Source organism: Lepisma saccharinum, chromosome 24 (genome assembly GCF_977018435.1).
Source record: "Lepisma saccharinum chromosome 24, izLepSacc3.1, whole genome shotgun sequence".
Taxonomy (NCBI): Eukaryota; Metazoa; Arthropoda; class Insecta; order Zygentoma; family Lepismatidae; genus Lepisma; species Lepisma saccharinum.
This window is the reverse complement of record NC_139252.1, coordinates 41,852,553-41,874,716: the sequence shown is the minus strand read 5'-3', so window position 1 is coordinate 41,874,716 and position 22,164 is coordinate 41,852,553. Positions and strand designations below refer to the sequence as shown.

The 22,164-nt window shown below is 38.3% G+C and overlaps 1 protein-coding gene across 1 annotated transcript in view; it reads right to left on the bottom strand.

The window, feature by feature from the left end:
* LOC145978164 (angiotensin-converting enzyme-like) overlaps positions 1-22,164 on the bottom strand; it is a 153,431-nt gene that overhangs the window by 94,583 nt on the left and 36,684 nt on the right. The window contains exons 12-13 of the mRNA XM_083110602.1: positions 21,365-21,531; positions 15,135-15,278 (exon numbers count right to left, since the gene is read on the bottom strand). Of these exons, the coding sequence (XP_082966728.1) occupies positions 15,135-15,278; positions 21,365-21,531 (311 nt within the window). The remainder of the gene's footprint in view (positions 1-15,134; positions 15,279-21,364; positions 21,532-22,164) is intronic.

Below are 22,164 nucleotides of genomic sequence, written 5' to 3'. Positions count from 1 at the left end.
GCCTAAGTATAAACTTGGTATGACCCTTTTCAAAACATTTGTATTGCGAGTGTAGTGAGCAAAAAAAAATATATATATGATCTCTCAAACATTTCCCACATTTTTATTTTTCGTTCATGGATTTGGGGATTCTGTAATCCCATCAGCCCCTTGCATCTGTCTCTTACAAATATGACATGCGAAATTAGGAAGTATTCCGTCATATCGCGAAATATATCAGAAAGGGTGGTTTTAGTGCAGAGGCAACACAACAATCAAATTAATCTTAACTGACGCGCCACCACAGCTACAGCGCCTTGATGCGGTGGCACCGTTTGCATCGCCCTAAAGCCGGCCCTGCCTTGCGATCTAGCTCAAATCGTATATCATAAGGAGAAAAAGTGTGCGAAGTTCAGCAGTCTGCCAGTGACGTAACCGATAATATGGCCCATTGATTTAGTTCGTTAGTTAGCAGGATCTTAGAAACTGCCTGGATAAATTTAACCCAACGCGTGCTCACACGTTTCAGTTTGGTGTTTCAACATGTTATTTTTTTCTCGTTTTTATCAATTGTGTGATTCCATTCAAATGATCAAAATTAATAAAATTAAATTAATCAATAAAGGTATTACTAAGTACAAGCTTTAAAACAATTAAAATTACACAGCGTGCGTCCTGCCGGGTTAACAATTGCAAGAAAACAACTTGCAAGCCGAACAAATACGTCTCGATTCTCCATAGAGGCACACAGTGATTGGGATAGCACTTTAAACAGTAACCCCATCTCGAATAACCTATTTGAGCATATAGCGGACTCAAATATTGACGTGGAGATCGCCCACCTTGCAAATCAAATCCGTGTTCGCCGCGTGGCAGCGTAACACACTCCCGATAGATCCACCACGGGTACATAAGATTAAGCTATGATTTAAATACGCAATCATTATTTTTCCATAATTCACTCGTTTCATAACATGCAAATCGCATATAAATGGTACTGCGAATTTATTTTTATGAAGACACGTCAACTTTTCCAATAGTAGATTTACCGCTTCTGGTGGAGAAGTATTTTCAGTAATCAACTCACAACCTATTACACAGGAGTCTAGTACTAATTCCGGCATGCCTCATCATAAATTCCATCCAATCATCGCTATTAAACTAAAAAAGGGAAAACAGCAACTCAGAAGAATACAAATTACAACAATCAAGCATAAACCACCCAGCAATATACGTGTTTCTGTCTGAATATAAATAACTTCACTTTGGAATCGGATGTACATGTATCTCGATAACCCCCCCCCCCCTCAATTTTCTTTAAAGCAATTCACGGGTTTGCTTGTCCAAATTTTTCTGTACCCCATACAGTGGTATGTCAAGGATTTTCATAAGGGAGGCTGATGCCTTCACTTTAAAGGAATGCTGTGGCAAAGGGATGAGGGGTATGGCCCAACCAACACCTGCTTTGGCACTCTACTGACACTAGAAGATTAAAAGCATGCTTTCTTGTAGATGGGATTGGAAATAATATGTAAATGAGAAGATGAAGAGCATTGATCCGTGCAGTGCTTTTGTAAGGGGTCTGTGAGAAAAGCTACCTCTGGATAGGTGACCCCAGTGTCTTTGAAGTAACTACCCGTTAAATATGATATGAAATGATAGATGAAAAAAAAAGTTTTTATATTTTCCAGGACTTTTTACTACATTACCATGAATTTTGAGTAGCTGATTTTATTTCCTTTGAACGTACGTGTATGAAAATTCGTTTTGTACTGGAGTGTTCCACGTACATAAGAACATGAAATAGGTGAAAAATCTTCAACGGAATTGCCCAGGTACGATTTATCTCAGTGGCGCCAACTGTGGAGCTCAAGACCATTCAGCAATTTGTCTCTTATTGTTATTATATTTTAGAAATAAAGTCCCAGCATTTAACAAAACAAAAATTTTCATAATTACAGCACACCCTTAAAGAATTCTCACAACTTAATTACTGCTCATAATCATCCGTTAGATTTTCAGTTTGATACTTGTCAGTGTTCTATATTATTAACACTGTTCGTGGTCATATCGTCATCATGCAAATAAGGGAGAACAAGAGCTTAGTGCATGTATTATGTGTAGGGCCCAGGGCTTTATGTCCTATAAAACTGTAAAATATGTGTGTTATTATGTCATAAAAGTTCAAAAATATGTCACACGAAATTAGAAATATGTCATAAAAAATGTAAAATGTCAGAAAATGCAGAAATATTCCCTTTAAACTAAATATATGCACAACAGTACTTTCAAATTTCTCATTATTCGGGGAAGATGGATTAAGGTGGGGTATTAAATAAAGACAGAATTCCTTTAACCGAAGAATGTGGTGGGAAAATATAGGAAATGTCGTGAGGTTCACTGCAATTATTCTAAGGAGGGACAGAGTATACACACTGGCTCCAACGACAAGATATCTTGAAACTCCTGTACTCGATTGCCGATAGAGTAGGGGCTGTAATGTACAGAATGCTATTTTTGCTTTTGACTGATTATTGTGAGAAGCGAAAAAGGTAAACAAACGAGAACAGTTGACACTTGTTTACTGTGAGTCTTGTGCATGCACAACAATGACAGAGTACATTCTTTCCTCAATAATGTTCGCACAGCTATCAACTGTCGCGGGATAAAAAAAATCGGGGGGGATATTATTGTTCTGCATTAGTTGGTAAGAAAAGACGGCATCTTCTTTTAATTTCTTTGTCCTTAATTTAATTATACTGCCATCGATAATATAAACTATCCGTTGCGTTAAAGGTACGAAGAATAAATTATAAAATAGTGATGGGTCGTTCGTGAACGAACCGTTCCTTGTTCCAGGAGTCGTGAGCTTTGCGTGTATGTTCTCTGGTTTTCGTGTGGGAAGTCGAGTAGTAGTAAGCGCAGTTCCCTCTCCCCTAATCCTTTTCACTCAAGCTAACTCCAGAAAGTCCTCCCCCACCCCCTTCACTTCAGCTGCACGAAACCAACATCGGGAGGAGTTGGTCCTTCGTTCCTTTGAATGGCTGCTTGAGTGAACGAGCTCCGGTGAAGTGGTTCCCGAAAAGGAACTGCCATGACCCGTGGTAGTTCCTCAGAAGTCGTGAGCTTTGCTTGTATGTTGCCAACGCTCCTATTGGATGACTCACTCCTACGAACCTGAGAGAGAGAGAGAGAGCGAGGTCCATTCTTTTGTTGCTGATTGTTGATAGTGGCGGTTTTCCGCGTAGCTATGCGTTCAACTCTGTTTACAGTAATGCTGCAGAAGCTCAACAATGAGGGAGGGATGGGCAACTAATTCACCTTTAATCCTTTTTTGTGGCATGTTTTCGCAAGTCGCATTGCAAGGAACTTGATAGATATAAGATCATCATATCAAATGTTCCGTTTCCGTGCTCTTCCATTTTCTCAAAGTAAAAGTGGGGCCGGGCGGAGAGAGCTTGAAAAATACGAATGCATTCTTCGTAGTCAAAGATATAGCGTCCTCTCTTCCATTCTCTTACGGGTGTTTGTTTGACCGTGTATTCATTTAATTGCATGAAAGTCTGAAATGGTGGGGAGGGGCGACGGCCACCCTAGAAAATAAATTTCAACCTACAATTTGTACATTTTACACATACGTATAATTTCATTTCAATCTCAATTTGTTAATTATTAGAAGGGCGTTACAGGTTCATGCTAACTTCAAACTGAACTCTTTTTTTAGGAGATTATACTATTTTGGAAGAAAATATGCCTCGTTTGACACCTTGGAAAAATACATTGTTTGCCCTTCCCTGGAGAAAATACAGCGGACGTCCATGTTTAAAATATTTACAATTATTTTTCCTAATCTATCACCAGGCGCTGTAATGCACTGCGACAACAAGGGGTAGGAATTCATTTTTGGAAAGGAAGAGAACTTGTCCAACTTTTCCTTTCCGATGAGGACTTTTTGTCTGCTAAAGTTCAATTATCCATTAAAATGTATTTTCATTCACCCCACCCTGAAAGCAGCTCCCGAACCTCGGTCGGTCAGTCGATACATTGTTTCCTATAGCTATTTAATATGTGCACGAAGACGGATTCCTCCCCTCTAATTCTTTTCACCCACTCCAGAAGCAGTCTCCCACATCCCCTCCTCCGCCCACGAAATCAACTTCGAGCTGTGTTGGTATGGCTGTGAACGACTCCTTCAACGAGCAAGTTCCAGTGAACTGCCTATCTAAAAGGAACTGCCTCGTCCGAGAGCATGCTCCGTGGCTTCGTAGTTCCTTTGAATGACTTCCGGTGAACGCTTCCTTTCGGTGAGCGAGCTCCGGTGAACTTCTTCCCGAAATGGAACTGCCATGACCCATCACTATTATAAAATAACCGATTATGTGCAAGACAATTACGAAATTATACAGAAATATGTCTTATTATGAGAACATTGAAGAAATACGTTGTATAGACGCGAAATTGGTAAAATATGTTAAAATATGCCTTGTCAAGTTTGTCTATTTCGGCTGATTTTCATCAGTTAAGTGTAGATAAGTATTCGATTCGATGCCAAATGAAAAATATGTTATAACAATAAAGGCCCTGGCCGTAGTTACGTGTTGTATAAATTTGTAAAACAAATCTCAAGAGTACAGCCCACCATAGGCGTGGGCAAGGGGGGCAGTTGTCCCTTAATACTGCCGATTAGAAATTTAGTGTAGAGGAATATTATCGACAATATTATACTACTAAAGAAAAATGAAATATCTTCATGTCAATGAGAGTTCCAAGCAATTACGTAGGGGATACATTATTTACTATGTAATTGGACTTTCCCACTTTATACTCTAACAAATTTATTGTCATTAACATTCCAGAAAATTTCTTGTTTTTAGCACTCCCTCATACTTAGGTGGTTGAATGATTCTGATACTACGTCAAATGCGACATGTATATTTTTTCTAAAATTCTGTCCACCTTAAATTATATGTATTTCACACAATTTCATTCAGACACACTAATTTTTGTTAATTATTATTAGGGCATTGAAGGAACATGATAATTTCAGACCAGGGGCGCCGACTTGTCAAAATTATTGGAGGGGGCTCTGATCACTGAAATAAATTAATGAATGACTCGCTCTCCCTTTTTTAAGTTTTGGCTTCATTGTTCGGAATCTCATAAAAGCCCATGAATTCCTAATAAATGTCAAAATTTTTATTCACAGTTCGAATGCAGAATATTAATTGTCCACGGATGTATATGGCACAAGTTTCGTCAACCATGATAGCAAAATATTCCCGACTTTTAATATCTGCTACCACGGAGCGCAAAACAGATCTCTCTAATATATCAATGATCTCGTTCTGAATGTCATGTGAGAGCCATTTGTAGCCCGAACTACCCTAGTTCATGCATATCGTCTTTTGAAACTCTTTTTAGTAAAAAAATTTAAGAATACTCATAATTACATACTTAGTATATAGTAATAAGTCATGTGTTTTGATGTCTCTGGTCATAGCCCCCTCAAAGTTGATGATTTTGCGGTCTCAGCCCCCCCCCAAGTTGATGGTCTATAACATTTCAAATGTGTATTTAAAGTTCAGTTCATGTGGCACAATTCAGAGTAAACTTTACAAGAGAAGCAAAATAATACATTAGATCCTCTTAAGCAAAATTATTTGGAGGGCTCTGCCCCACATCTTTAACATTGGGGGGCTCGAGCCCCCCCAAGCCCCATGGAGTCGGCGCCTATGTTTCAGACTGAAGCAGTGTTTTTGAGGGGTATCACTATTTTGGGGAAATATATGCCTCCTTTGCCCCCCCCCCCCCGCTGGAAAAATTACCTTGCTCCTCCCTGCGGACGTCCATGACCGCCACTGCTGAAGATACTTTGTTTTTCCTGTGACAAAGTTGTTCGTGTGAATGGGTGTTCTCTAAGATGGTGCAATATCAGATACCCGTTTAAACAGCTTAAATTATCTGTTGTTGCCTTATGTTAAGCAACATTTTGTCGCACAGGATTGTGTCAGTGACATTGGAGGCGTTTGAAACTTCTACCAACTGTAAGAAGACTAACGTTGTAGTATAAGATATTCTCCTAAGACGGCAAAAGTTCATTCTAATCTTGGACGATCAGTGTTTACGTTATCCAATATTTGTAAATATATATGTAAAAATATGAGCCTTTAATTTGCAAACGTGTGCGTAGTGAAAGGTTTAGTTAAAGAAGGGTCGGGAATTTTGTTCAGATTCGGCCAGTCGTCTCCATCAGTGTCCCGACTTTCATTTTAACTGCAATGGTGCTGCGAAAATGCAAAAATGTTCTATTGGTTAACTCAGAAATAGACATTTTTTTACTAGAAGAATCATTGCTAATGCGCATCATTTAATTTATAAATATATTATTATCTAAACCTAGAATTATCATGGTTGTTCAATGGTGCTGGTGTAAGAAAATTAATGGAAAATTGAAAACACAATTTGCTGAGGAAAGTACTATTAGAATACTTCTGAGAATTGAGTGCAAAAATAATCACTCAGTTGTACGCTGTGTGACAGACTTTGTATGTGAGCGACTGTGATGTTTATTGCCAGGTTTATTGTTTATTTTTCTCGTTACTTTGGACCATAATTTCAACTCTACAATTATATATCTCCTTGCAATACCACCATAGCATTGATGGTGACATCTAATACTCCAACAGCATTTCGCCTACAACCGTGGCAGAGTGGCTAGCGTATCACGCTCTGACGTCAGGTTGGAATCTCGGTCTGGACATGGGTGTTCTTTGTAAGTGTTTTTCATCAATTTCATCATATCATCACTCATCCGCATCGTCACGATTAGCCAAAAGTGGCAGAAAAGTGACGTAAAGTAATTTAACTCAACTAATCCAACTGCATTTTCGGCCCTTCTCTTTGTTCCACATTTTAGGATCTCCCCCGCCCTAAAAAAATCTGGGTATGCGCCTTTGATATGGAATGAGGTTTTAATTTCCCGACTGGATTTTCATCAAGGCTTTTGCCCCCTCCCCCTAATCAGAGTGTCTGCGCACTCCTATGCAGCCCACAGACGAAGTACTCGTAACGAAAAACAAACACCGCTTCAAATGCCCTGGCTGTAGCTTGAGCAGATAAAAGAAGGGAGGGAGACTTTCAGGCGGCAAGGCTTTGATCAAAGGTGAGAAGCCGCGATGGAAACAACCAGCCAAACTCTCCAATAACACTAAAGGTGGGAGGTTATGTTACGATTGTTGTGTGGCAGCTAATGTCTCCGAGAAATTTAGTTACAAAGGAAGCCTGCCGATATACTTTGTCAGTAATCCATAAATCATTGTCACTGCAGTGCGGTGCATATGTTTGCGTCTTTCATTTCATTCAATATCTCAAAATCCAGAGTATTTGAGTAGTGCAAAAGGTGTGACGAAGTTTAGCATTAATATGGCGGTTAATTAATTAACGAGAGGACGTGTCACGTAAAAAGGCCTTGCGACGCCAAGGAGTTCACATTTAAGCTGATTTTATTCATCTGTTGGGAAGGGGGGGGGCTACTGCTGCATTCATAACTCTTACGAGTTTCACTCCATGAGTACATATAATTTGTTCACTTAATTTTCCTTCGATATTGTTTCTTTGTTTAAGTTTGATTTTAAGCCCACTTTATACACCGAAGCCCAGTAAAAACTATTGAATTATCAAGAAATTGATGTATCTTCACCAAAAGTGATTCTGATATTCACAAATTACTTATGTGCATTATTGTATATTTATTTTATTTTAAAAGAACACTGATTTTTGTCAATCACACAATTTAAATCAAACTGATTTAAACAACCTCGAAATTTTGTAAGCATATCATGCAATTTGTCATGTAAAGGCTTGCTCAAAATTGTAAATGACTATTTACGTTAATGGTTTTTATATTTTTCTTCACGAGTAGCTTGGAGAGAGAAAATGAAACATTGGGAACTTCTCTGTACTTACATTTAAATTTCGCACATAGGCATGAACATGAAAACTTGAAAGAGAGAATGTTTTCTTTACCAAGGAATCTTTCGATTTTTAAGCCAAGACCTCTCCCCGGTGGCGCAGTGGTAACGTCATCGCCTTGTAATCAAGGGGTTCTGAGTTCGATACATGGTGTTTCGGATACCACTTTAAACTGTAAGACTAGACCTGATTAGACTTTCTGTGCATAAAGTGGACTCAAAACAAAAACTCAAACTCATTTTCAGCTGATAACCGCGATAATGGGAACACGAGCACTCAGATTTCATTGTTCCATTATTAATCACGGAACTCCGTAAATTGTTACTTAGAAAACAAACAACTGTTGCAAAAAGTGGAAAGTATAATTTTCCTTTGCATTATGAAAAATTTCCATTAATCCAAGGAAAAACTAAAACACGATCACAAAACTTTATCAAGAAAATACGGTTTTCCCAAGTAAGAAGTTTGAAATATGTAATTATGAAAAACTGATAATTCGTGCCTCCATTCAGCTTGATTTTAATATGCAACGACTGTATCTTCAAATATCTCTGCAGTTTCGATCTCTTTTCACCAACAGCGGCGCCAGAATTATTCATCTACGGGTGCTGAGGGGTTGCGGAAAGAAAGTTAGGGGGTGCGATATGTATTACAAGAAAGTGGTCATACCATGCAGTGTAAACATTCAGATACACGTTGCAGTCTTATTGAACTATGTAGTGAAATACAAAATAAAACCATCCTGCCCTTAAAAAGACAATTTTTGAACCTTCTCAATGTAACCAATGAAGGCACCGTCTGCCACAAGACAAAACGCGAAGAGTACAGGAACTGTGTCATCTTTAAAATCCCTTCTGCCGCACTATCCCCAACAACGAACTGTAAAATTTCTTCGTGAACATTGGGCATCTTCCTAACAGTCTTGGAAAAGTTTGAAATGGTACGTTTACTGGACATTAAACGTGGAACAAATATATAGAACGTATTAAGAAGAACAGTACCCTTCATGTTACAACTCGCATTAAATAATTTCCAGAGCACGACCTGATGAGGTGATACCTTAAAAGTACCTGAATTTTTTGCTCCAGTGTAAGGAAGAACAAGTAGACGGAAAACAAACCGTTTATGAACAATGCAAGAAAGAAAAAAACATAACTCACATTAATCTATAGCCAATTATCAAAAACCACGAACAGACCACTTGAAGAAACAAAAGAAGAAAAAATTGATAACGACAATGCTGACGAAAGAAGAAAAACGGCCGCTGATCTTTACAGAGGCTGCCGCAAGTATAGAAAAGTATTGGTACCTCTTTCAGTGCTTGCCTGTTGCATACAATAATAACCTATCATTCGGCCCTCAATATGACATGACATAATATTACATATTAATGTTTTCAGTTGAACGTAGGGTGTGCTGAAGGGATGCGGAAGAAAATTAAAGGGCGCGCAAGCACTCACTCACGCACCCCTGGCGCCGCCACTGCTTTTCGCCTAAAATTTTGTCTCAATTCTCCTGCCCTGAGGGAAGTTTACCTTCGCATAGCAACACTAAACTGCAACCATGATTTATACCAGTAGGATGGGTGAAAAAAAACGAACATTGCTTGCCTGCTCATCTCTTTCCTGGCGACAGGAACGTACGTTTAAACGTGAAAGCTTAAACCCCCTCGCCGCACTGTAATGGACGAATCCTGAAAGGCTGGCCTTCGTGGTGGATGGTTAGCACAGCACGCTACGTCGCCAGGGGTCTCGGCGTTCGAATCCCGCGGCCTCGTCATGGGTGTGTGAGGAGTGTTCCTTCATCAATTTCATTGTATCGCCACTCATCCTCATCTTCGCGATTAGCCAAAAGTGGCACAAGAGCGAAGGGAAATGAACAAAATCACGAATCCTGAAAGTTCGAATTGCTTTGTAATTTTTGTGTGCATACTTCTTTCCAACGGTAAGGGACTCAGGGTATAAAATATATAGGATCACAGTTAATCCAGTGGCTAGTGAGAAAACTCTAGGAAGGAATCTCTTCACGACGACAACAGCAGTTCCAGCATATCATGACAGGTCGGACAACCCTAAGCCTGCGTTCGATTGGTTTTATATTTACAAAACAAGTGTTTTCAATGTGCAATGCATATTTTACAAGTATGTAAAAAAACAATGTAATCAGCGATCAGCAAAAACAAGGTAATGCACACAATTAACAGTATTGGTCTTTTTAGGTTGCACCGCGTCCTCAACGATTGTATAGGTCGAAACTTCTCGACACTCGCTCTCTTTTTCTTCAGTTATTTTCGTTGTTTTTTATCTCTTGCGGTGACGATGAGAATGCATTTACGAGTGTGCAATGGGACAAACACAACTATACACTCTCATGTCTCGCACAAAATAAAAAATAAAATTAAAAGGGATTCTTCTTTCGCGCCTTGATAGCTTTGTAACGACTGGGGCAGCCAAAGAGACTAACTTTCCATTTAAACTTACAGACCGTCAATTTAGGTTTTAATCTTGCAAAAATTGTGTGAATCTGAAAATTTGCACATCTGTTCTATTTGATGTCAAAACAACATATCAACAGCCCTTTCCGCATCCTGAAATTCCAGGCGGTGGTAAACTTTGAATGCTGAATGCTGGAGAAGTGCAAGTTATCAGTCACTGGAATGAATGTTACGTGCAAGCAGCTAAACCCACGGATTTGAAATAGGGCTCCACCGAAAGAGGAATAAGCGGGCTTTAACTATGACTACACATATTGTCTTCCAGGACCGCACAAAAGGAACAAAAACTACCAAAGTCGATTTTTTTCTATTTATCATTCTTGACGCTTTCTTTAAACTTTCCGTTGACATCTTTGTAGACCATGTGCAGAACTGTTACGCCACGGAATTTATTAAGCTCGTGTATTATTCTGAAAAAAAAAAAAATCATGAGGCTTCTTCTCTGATATAGCCTAAGCAGCAACAAAGCTAGTGAAATAAAAATCAAGTGCTGAGAAACAAGAGGGAATATTCTTTTCTGGATATTACGTCGCATTAAAACAGTGAAATTCATTTAATTAACATTTTTGTCGTGCCGATTTATGGCGAAGAGTTTTTGACAGCAGGGGATCTAAATTGTGAACACTTTTCATGCAAAATACAAATGGATTGTCAATAATTCAGACATTTATATACATCGATAATACAGCCTGTAAGTGTAATTCTTGTTTACAAAGAAAGTTACTTCATCATTCTTTGAACAATTAATTTTTAAGGTATTCATGAATTCTAAATTAATGATATTACACTTTACTAAAGCTGACGCCAAGCAGTGTTTTCAACTCTAGCGAGAAGTCGCTAAATCTGGCGGATCTGGCTAGCTGGCGACAAAAGACGTGAAAAAGTGACGAGCGACTTTTCTGGCTACTTCGTGTGCTCTTTAGCGACTAATTTGGAGAATTCACAAAATATCTGCGTAGGTACGTCTAAATGCTTAAAAATGTCCGTTTTATAGTTATTAAATAAGGAAATACCCTCGTAATTCACTTCTGATGCACAAAGAGAAACTGAAGCAAAGCGTACCCCCTTTTCCAGTATGGTTTGTGATGTTTGTAAACATCACTGTTCACAGCTCATTGTTATCAGACACTCCTCCTGGCGCCATTGCGGCTGCCTTATTATAAAACAGAACGTTTGACTTCGCGGTCGCGTCGTGCGTGGGTTCAGATTGGAGTTTTTTGGGTAGTGTGTGGTGACAAAGGAAGTGCTAGTGTAAATTATAAAGTTCGTGTGTGTTTGTGCGCAGGTCAGCCCAGGGCAGGGCAGTGTCCAGTGTGGGGAAAACCGCAATACAAGAAACATTATCGGAAGGAGTGGGAAAACTACAAATGGTTAACCCCTGTCGATAGTGACACGGCGAAAGCGTATTGTAAGTACTGCAAAGTAGAACTATCTGTATGCCCAAACTACTGATCTGAAAAAAACTTTCGAAACACAGAAACATAAAGTCAGATCTGGTTACTTCTGTTCTGCAAAACAGAAGAAAAACAGTTCAAACCGGAAAATTTAAATACTTCTAGTGCTGAAGCTATTTTAGCTTTATTCATTGCCGAACACTGTTCTTTGCTAACCGTGAATCACTTGTCCGAATTATGTATGAAAAGGTTTGGTGACTGACAGCTGCAGTGCACCATGCATTCGCCTGCATAAAACCAAGTGCACAGAAATAATAAACAACGTTCTTGCAGTGCATTTTCTCGATGATTTAGTATCTGACATCGGTAATCAGTGTGAAGTGCAGTGTTCAGAGGAAGAGGAAAGTAACGAGGAAATGTTGCTTTTATAGGCAAGTACTCGATTTTCTCCACCTTTTTGCTATTTTTTAGAAGTACATTTCATTTTGCGACTTTTTCTAGAGCCTTTACATTTCATTTAGCGACATTCTAGCGGATTTTCTAAGGACTTTTCACGACTCTTACGTTCAAGTTATTGGCAATACTGACGCCAAGTATACTCCAGTCAAGGTCACTCGCTTTCGGAGTTTCCCCTTGCCTCCTCCACACCCCTGGCCCTCTAGGGTTGCCTCGCTTGTTCTAAGCTGTTAAGTTGACACTTTGCACGTTGTACAGTCAGGGACACTTCTGGATTATAACAATACCATTGACTTTCAATTAAATCATTACAACCGACAAGTGTCCGCGACCGTACGTATGCGGTTGATTTAGTTTTCGATGTTGTTTTGTGAAAGGGCTATTTGGTTACGATTAGGAAGGAGGCGAGGGGGGGCATTTGCCTCCACTTCTCGCCACTTTTGCCCTCACACTATGCTAAATCTTATCTACAAAGGGAAATATACTGTCTTTGCCCCCCCACCCAGATTTGGTACCTTGACCCCTAGTTTTGGAACCCAATCGCCACCACTGAGTATTGAGGATTGAGGAGCAGCGTCCTACGTGTGGAACATTTGCCGGTGAAAGTGAAGCGAGTGCCTCCCGAAAGGACACTAGAAAGCAAAATTTATTTTACTTCGCTTCTTGTGCCACTTTTGGCTAATTTGCGAAGATGGGGATGAGTGATGATATGATGAAATTGATGAATAGAAATCACAAACGTTCATGCCCAAGTCAGGATTCGAACCCGGGACCCCTGGCGTTGCAGCGCGATGTGCTAACCACTCCGCAACGGGGGCCGACCATCTTCTAGGTCAACGTGACGGTACACATATTTTATGTTAAATAAATAAATATAAGTAAATATTAACATGACTTAACGGCGTTCTAATGGAAGTTAAGAAAAAACAGTTTTATCTAGACATCCCAACTGACAATACTAACAGCGATCAGCCTCCAACGCATCACAATATCCATCGAAATAATATTATCTGATGCCATGCAATGGTGGTGGTAGATGCACATTGCACGGTGGTTTGGTTTCCACTTTAAACTGTAGGTCCAGTCCCGATTAGCTTTTCTGTGCATAAAGCGGTGTTAAGAACTAACCCAAACAAGTAACAATTCCATGTGATGAAAATTCAAATATATTCTTTTTATAAGAATAATTTTTCATTCTACCACAATTTAGTCTATCTCCCCATTTATGTCCTTTCACCTTACGTCGACTAATTGCGCGAGGTAGAAAATGGCCACCGTACGTACGTTCCTCGCCTGTCGTACCGCTTGCACCGTTACTAAGCCATCCGAAACCAGCTTGTTCCACCCCTTTTGGCGCGGAGACGCTCTCGCACATTGTTGCAACATTTATTCCCATATGATTTGGTATGGAGGGCGGTGCTTGGGTTGCCGCGTGATCGACGGCAGATTGCTGACAGGTAGCGCAGCCAATGGGGGCCGAGTTAGGAACGTCAAACACCAGCGCGCGCTTCGAATCACCCGTCACTCATCATAACGTGACACGTAGTTCCTCTCTATTCACGTTTTACGGACACTATTGTGTTTAGTTGGTTCCTCGCTTCGGGGTTTGGTGCTTGTGGCTTCCTCTTACATAACGTTTCGTCAACGCAGTGTGTGACCTAAGAAATAACAAATGAATAACGATTCCTCGCAATACTCTTAAGTTTGCACCTTCCTCTCTTGGGGGTGCTGTGCTTGTCCGCCCATTCATTGTCAATATCTCAACTTCCATGGAGTGTATAGCAGCCACACCCAGATTCCCGCTATCCTCGGGAATACCTCTATTACGTATAAAAATCTCAGTCCAATCAGAGCACTTTTAAAACTTCCTCGCTTTGGCGTGAAAAGTCCAGCTTCCTCTTAATGGAGGGTGGGAAAACAGGGGTGTGTGTGTGTGTGTGTGTGTGTGTGTGTGTGTGTGTGTATATATATATATATATATATATATATAATGAATCCGTGTAAACAAACTGAGAAAACTGTTTGTAGGGACGAATATATATATATATATATATATATATATATTCGTCCCTACAAACAGTTTTCTCAGTTTGTTTACACGGATTCATTTGGGCGTGGAGGAGGGTGCTGTAGCTCCAGTAGCCCCACCCAGATTTGAATTTTATTTTGGGGGGCTCACCCCTTATCAGCAGCCGTCATCTAAAGGCTAAAAAGCGTGGGAAAAAGCCCTGAAGATGAATTTGTCAGTATATTTCAACTTATTATACAGGGTGTCCCACATATTAAAGCCTGTAATGAACAATACATATGATGCGTATCGGTTTTATCTGGGACACCCTGAACAAGATGTTTAATCCTGCTAAGGAAGTAATATTAATATACACTATTTTCAAAGAAACATTTGTAGGATTTCGGATGGAAGGGGGGGAGGGGCTTCAGAGCTAACTCCCTTGCTACGTGCCTGGCCCCATCCCACAGCGCTCCCTCCTAATTTCATTGCATTTATGAAGAAACTAAAACAGCATGGTTGTAAAATCAAGACTTTTAATTACTGTTCCATTACATTCACGCAAGACTTGACTGCATCTCAAACGAACATCAACATAGAAAAATCAAACCTCTATACAAACATTACGACATACAAAAAAATATTTCGTAATCAACTGAAAAACGTTCAACATTTTTCGCAAGGCACTGGTGAAACGCACAAGCACATTATCGCACATTTAAACAGTCGGGCATACTGTACAAATTTACGAATTACTCTTGCCCATTTTCACAACAATGTTTTCCCCGACGCACTTTTTCTGTTGAAGACTCAAATTTCTTGTTCTTTATTCACAAAGACAATCCAATTCGATTACTTATTGTTGGCCAGAAGTGAAGCGATAAGGCGAATCCAATTATTACCAGAGATGCAGTAATGCCTTCACGTCCATTGTTAACCATCAAAGATGAACTTTCTGGACTGCAATACTTTTTGTCTGGAAAGAAAAATGAAAAGATTATTTTCAGTAAATTTTAATGGATTATTAAAATATTGGGTTTATTTTCAAAGCATCGTTGATGACTTCTAGTTTTTGGTTATGGACAGTGTTATGTGGTCTGTCGACTTGGCCAATGTTTGCTTTGCCTTATGTTTACAGTTAGATAACGAGAAATATAGAAAAAAAGGGCGAAGTGCGGTGTTGTTTTTGGAACCCAAGTATTGTGACGACACCAGAAGGGGAGGGGGAACTCCTCAGTCGTCCACCTGTACTTGTCTACTCTCTCCAACAAATAAATCAACTTGGCAAGGAAATTTATTCTCAATGGAACAAAGTATGCACATTTTTTTAGTGATTTCTTCCCACAGCTCGTTCTCCACCTTCCTCTCTCAACATTTTACCACTTGCGTACGCAGAGGAGGGTGTGATGGGGCTACAGCCATAAATCAATTTTTTTCATTAGAAAAATCAAAATTTTCAAGTCAAGACAATAAAAATATACCTAAAATGATCCCCGATTACCATTTTTGCCTTAGAAATTCTAAAACGAATGTTGAATATGGTAATTACGAAATAATTTATCGTGTATCTCGACACCACTGGCCCCATCAGAAAGCACCCACGCGTATGCAATATTCACATTTACAATTTCAATCCCCAGAAAGAAAATATTTCGTATACATACAAAAAAAATGCAAGGTAGTCGAACAATCAAACGTTAAAAAAGCAGGAAACTATAATATTTCTTTACAATGAGTGTTTCTTCCAACGTAGTAGGCCCATTCCATGCCAAATCAACCGGGGTCTGAACCTTGGCATCTCAGAAATTGATAATTTTTTGTGCAGTGGTAGTACCAGTAAAATTGACGAAAACTGCCAAATTTCAGATTTTTTCGGGTCTTAGGTTTTGAGTTTTTGAATTTCAAAAAAGAAAAAATCCCAAAATTTGATGACATACTGAAATCTTTAAACAGCTGTAGATCAAGAGAAGGTTTCACTCCCTCTGACCACAAAAATGAATAACACTTCGTTGCTCTTCTACGGTTCAAAAGTCAACAGTGTAGCGACCATGTTGTACGTGCTATTGCGCAGGCGCATAGTGCTCGATATTCACGGCACCTTTATGGCGTGTTGCTAAGGAACCTTTTTGAGTGCCGAAACACACATTTTCGTTGTGCATAAATCTCCATGAAGTTTAGAATAAGATTCCTGTTATTTAATGACTTCCCCTTGTTCAATTTGCTTACCTGAAATTAAAAGTGATAAATTTTAGGTATTTTCATGTTATTTGTACTCCAAAATTATATAATTGACTAATATGAAGACTTCAACATCAACCACTCAGCATATAGTTGGGAACTTAACATGGAAGTCAAGAAATTTAACAAACTTCGCACACATTACAATACAAAAATATAATTTCCATAAGAACCCATTGCCATCCCATTATGAAATTTTGCACACAAATAGTCAACTGATGTTTTTAAAACATATATTTTCAAAAAAAATAAAAATTGTGTTTTTGATATTTTCAGATTTTTTTTTTTCAATTTTTTAAAAAAATACAAAATTCAAATACCACAGCCACGTTGCATTTCAAATTAAGGCTCATTAAAAGCAGAAGAGAATGACACCAATTTGAGCTCTTTAGGTCAAATAGTTTTTGATCTACAACTGTTTAAAGATTTCAGTATGTCATCAAATTTTGGGAATTTTTCTATTTTGAAAGTCAATAACTCAAAAACTAAGACCCGAAAAAAATTGAAATTTGGCAGTTTTTGTCCTGTTGATAGTTACAACGTATAAACAAAAAAATCTATAAAATCTGAATCGTTAAGGTTCAAAAATATTTTTTTATAAGTTGATTTGACTTGGAATGAGCCAGTACTCAAAAGTAATATTACTTTTTACGTACATCGAAAATTTAAATAAAGCTCTGGATTGGGAAAAATATTCTCATCCAATATGATTTTCAATACAACAGACACCACGTATAACTTCGTTTAAGTTCGGTGTACACGCGGAACATTACTGGAAACATACTTTTTAGTGCAAATCAGTCTAGATTCAGTTGTATTTCTTTCTACCAATCAGTATTTTCACTTTTTTTTCTGTTACGGGTTCGATCAAGTTCGCATAGCATGGAACTAAGTAAAGTGGCCTTAGATGAGTAACATTTTTCTTATATAATATAACCTTGTTAGAATAAGCTTTCAGAAAATGCTGAAGAAACCGGGTGCAGTGCATGAACACAAAAGCCTATAAATTAATTAACCATACTTACTACTATTTACAACCAGATACACCATGAAAAATGGAACTTCCTGTAACAAATTCAGTAAGATTATAGTAATGTAAATCCCATCACCTCATAGAACAAGCAAAGCATTAGATATTGAACATATATACAAAACATACTAAGAAATAATTTATCAAAATTAACACGTAATTACAGTTTCAATACAGTTTATCAGTGTCTTACTATGGTCACTTTCGGACAGGTTCAGAATTGTTCGTTTTAATATCTGCAGCTTACAAACATCATAAGAACATAGAGGTTTCTTCCTCGAACATCACATTCCAGTCATTTTTCCAGACACTGTGCACAATAATACAGATGTATCAATCTATATTTTCTGTGACAGCTCCTAAAATTATGCACAGAGGCTTAATTGATGGCCATTTCAGGATTAAATGTATCTTTTTACCCCTAAAATATCCTTACAGCCTCGCGGATTAAATATTCTGGTTTCGTGAGTACAAAATAGAGTTAGAAGTTAAGGGCACTGTCGTCAGTCAAATACCAGTCACCAACTCTTGGCTTACCTATAGTTCCCAGTGGACGTTGTCATGAGATGAATGAAGCTCTTCATTGCAAAAGTCCCCTAATTCAGGAAAGACCAGAAGAAGACACTTCAGTATGAAAAAAAAGTATTTAGTTTTAGTTGGTCGCCATTACCCTGTTAGCATTTTGGCATTTCCTTTTCTCCTGACGAGGCAAGCTTGCTAAGTTGGTGTTAGTTTCAAGACGTGCAGATATTCTCACCCATCCTTCAGTTACTGTAGGAATCTTATTCTGTAGTCGTGAAATCACAATATATTTTACTGGTTTTTCGCTGTAACCACGGAAAGAGCTTCTGAAGTTACCTATTGCTGATCTACTGACATGTAGACATTTATTTGTTAACAGTTTCTCATTCCATTTACCTCTTGAATTGGGATATAAACGAAATGTCATTCGCCAATGGGAAAAGAACAAGTTTCATGATGACAAAAAGGTTGAAACTAGGAAAAGAGCTCCTTCTTCGCGTAGAATAAGTATAAATGGGCTTCTCTGTGTAATTGTTAGTGTAAAAATCTCCCTGCGTGAAACTTAATATACAATGGTAACACTGTTAAGGCTTGTTTCCATGTTAATAAAACCTTAACATGCTGACCAAGGCAAAATTTATAGTATAAAATTATACAATAAAAACGTAACGTTTCCACCTTCTAACAGGGTCTTCTTAGACGAATATTCACAATAAATTGAAGAAAGATACAACCATCATTTTATATATACACTTCCAAACCAGGTCACCAGGTACCTGTCAATCACCTGTCAGGAGATTCCACACTCAGGAATTCCTGACAGGAAATGTTCTAAGATAAGGACTGTTGCCTTCTTTTTGTTTTGTGTATATATAATATGATGGTTGTATCTTCAATTTATTGTGAAAATTCATCTGAAGAACACCCTGTTAGAGGGTGGAAACGTTACGTTTTAGTGTACATTTTTATACTATAAATTTTGCCTTTGTCAACATTTTAATGTTTTATTAATATAAAACGTTAACGACACTGTAATCGAAGAAATGACAGGGTTCCTATTTGTCCGTGTCAAACAAACTGTTTTTGACCACTAGAAATATTCAGAATTCTAACCATGCATACGAAATGATCTAAATAACTGTACAATGTCTACAGTGATGCAATATTTTTCCTTCCACATGTTGAGTCTGATTTGATTTGAATGTTGTTATTCAGGGACGCTTTCCTGCCACTTTTGGCTAATCGCCACGATGAGGATGAATGATGACGAAACTGATGAAGGGACACTCGCAAGGAACACCCACCCATACCCGGTTTGAACCCGGGAAACCCTGGCGTCGTAGCGCACTGTGTTAACCACTCCACCACGGAGGTAGACATGTTGAGTCTGAAAGTAATGTTTTATCATAAGCACAAAGAAAAATTACCTCATGATTTCTACAGTATTAATCTCGGTGATGTTAAATTGAAACCATGTTATAATTTTTTCGATTTTTCTTGCATATTAACCGTGTCTTTGAATTCCCTAATCAGTCATCTCTCTTGGAGTGATTATGTGAAACGATGACGTAAGAGAGAGCTCGCACACGGAGAGAAGAGCGATCGAACGGATAGAATGGTATCACCCACATAATTCACACTTTTGCCGTTGATGTCGCATGCGTTCTTCCGTTGAGCAAGAACCTGCAGAGACATCTACGGCAAAGGTTGTAACTACGTGAATTTAAAGAGCCCTCTCCGAACTTCCCATTCCGATAAAAAAAATAAAAGTGTTATTCATTGTGTACAGCTAGGCTAAACGGATTACTTTGCAGTGTGTGCAGCGGTTCGACTTGAGTCCACTATATAATAGAAATAGAATTCCCTTACTTTCTTTCCATAAACACCTATCACTTTGCCGATGAATAAATAATTCCTGCCGTTTTTACGTTTTCACGATGCACAGATATTGAAATTTCGAAAATGTCCCATCCCAAAAATTTCCTGACGCAGAAAATTTTTTGCATCAAGAAATGACGAATTTTTTCAGAACCGAACGCTGGGGGTTACAAAAATTTCCCTTCTCAATCCAGTCCCGACCAGAAATTTTCCGTTCCTAGTTCGACAGTCAACATGATTTTAATGTCTGGTGAAAACGTTGTTTTTTGTTATTTTGTTGAACATGGTAGCTAATTGCTGTAACTTACAGCCTGTAAATCACAGAAAATATTATTTCTAATAAAATATCACTGAAATTTCACCATTCGAATTGCATGATTTCTTCCCAGATCACTCCCCCCCCCCTTCACCTTGCGGGCGCTCATGCTCTCTTAATACTTGTCACCAAGGACTGAACCTTAAACTGACGCCTCCATTTTCATCCTTGGTTTGATGGGCACTGACAGAGTTACTTAGTTTTTTAACAGCATATTTTCACATTTCCCGTGTTTCTTCTAACTTAGTTTGCAACTATACTACTTAAGTAATTTTATATCTTATGACAATTTACAAGGAAAATTGATTCCCTCAACTTCAAATTTAGTACGCGTATAATCAGTAACAAACTGTTTCACAACTGAATTTTATTATTATTTTAACTAATTGGTGCATCACTTAACATTAACACAAATCCTAACTGTAGACAAATAGATTAACACAGTTATAATAATATGAAATAAGGTCTTTCCGATGGCGTAGTACATAGTAACGTCGTTGACTTCTAATAACTGGGTTCGATACACGACAGACACACATAGTGGTTCAAATTCTACTTTAAGATCCATTCCCTATTAGCACATCTATCATAGAGCAGACTTTAAAGTAAACTTCAAACACCCAATAACATAAAATAATGTTTATACTAGTTAATTGTTGTTTTCCAGGTAAAGTATTCATTAGTCAAACCATTACGTTAACATAAAAATAGTGCTGAAAGTAAGAGAAATGCAGTGAGGCGCCAATCACCCAGATAGGATTTTTGTTTTATAAAACATCCTTCACACTGTCTTCATGCTGAACCATTCAAGCATACCTCCACCTAACCCCATGCTTGGAACCAACATTCCACCACCAAACATGTTTCACTTCAGGGGCTGACTAAATATATGTAGTCAAGAGAACATTATGGCTTTCACACGACTAGCAGCGTCAGTTTTTTTTTTTTTTAAATTCTTCTCTCATAACTTCCCTACAGCTTCAAGACAGACAGTAACATTCGTTAGTTCATTCATTTTTACTTAGCTTCTTACAGAGACTTGGACTTGCTATATACTTTGAACGCAACTATAGCCTACCTGCTTTCCAACCAATAAATTCATTTGTTTTTTCATTTTCTTTCTTGAGCCAGTCCTCCAGAGGGCGGAAGTATTCCCTCAGGGCGCCGGCGTCCATCTCCCTCTGCCCTGTGAGGACCTCCATGGCATCTGGCCAGGGCTTCGATGATCCCATTTGCAACATGCGGCTGAAAAAAAAATACATTAACTAATTTATATAGCAATTCCACGACACATTTTCACGTTAGTTCGTTCAGTATGGTTAGTAGTCAAAATTTCAATCCAATTATCAAGAGCTAGAATGTCATCCGAACTATTGTGAAGTTATGGTTTTGTTCTTTTCAGAAATAAAAAAGTCATTGAACAACGCAACATAGCAATAGAGATACAAATGAATGCTACAGTGAACTAAGCAATAACAATGGCTTGCTGCTGACAGGAATATTTGGTCAAGAACAGAATCAAGACATTCATCGGTACGTGGCAAACATGAAATTATTTATTACTGAAAATAAAGAGCAACAAAATTGTCACTGAGTAAATAACAGTAAGTACTGAAATGTGCGGACTTGTTTTATCATGCCAAAGCTAAAAGCAATGGTTGTAAGTGATCAACGAATACAGAATAGCAATAAAAGACAAAAAAGGTGTGGATATGGTATTATACTAGCCAGTGATATTTGGTTCACAATTAATTCATTTACATACAAGAAGGAAGGGCTATGATCCATTCCACGTGAAAGTGAACAAACAAGGTTTTTTTTTATTCAAAGCATCACTTAATATGAAATTAAAGGGAAAACTATGCACAATTTGGAATT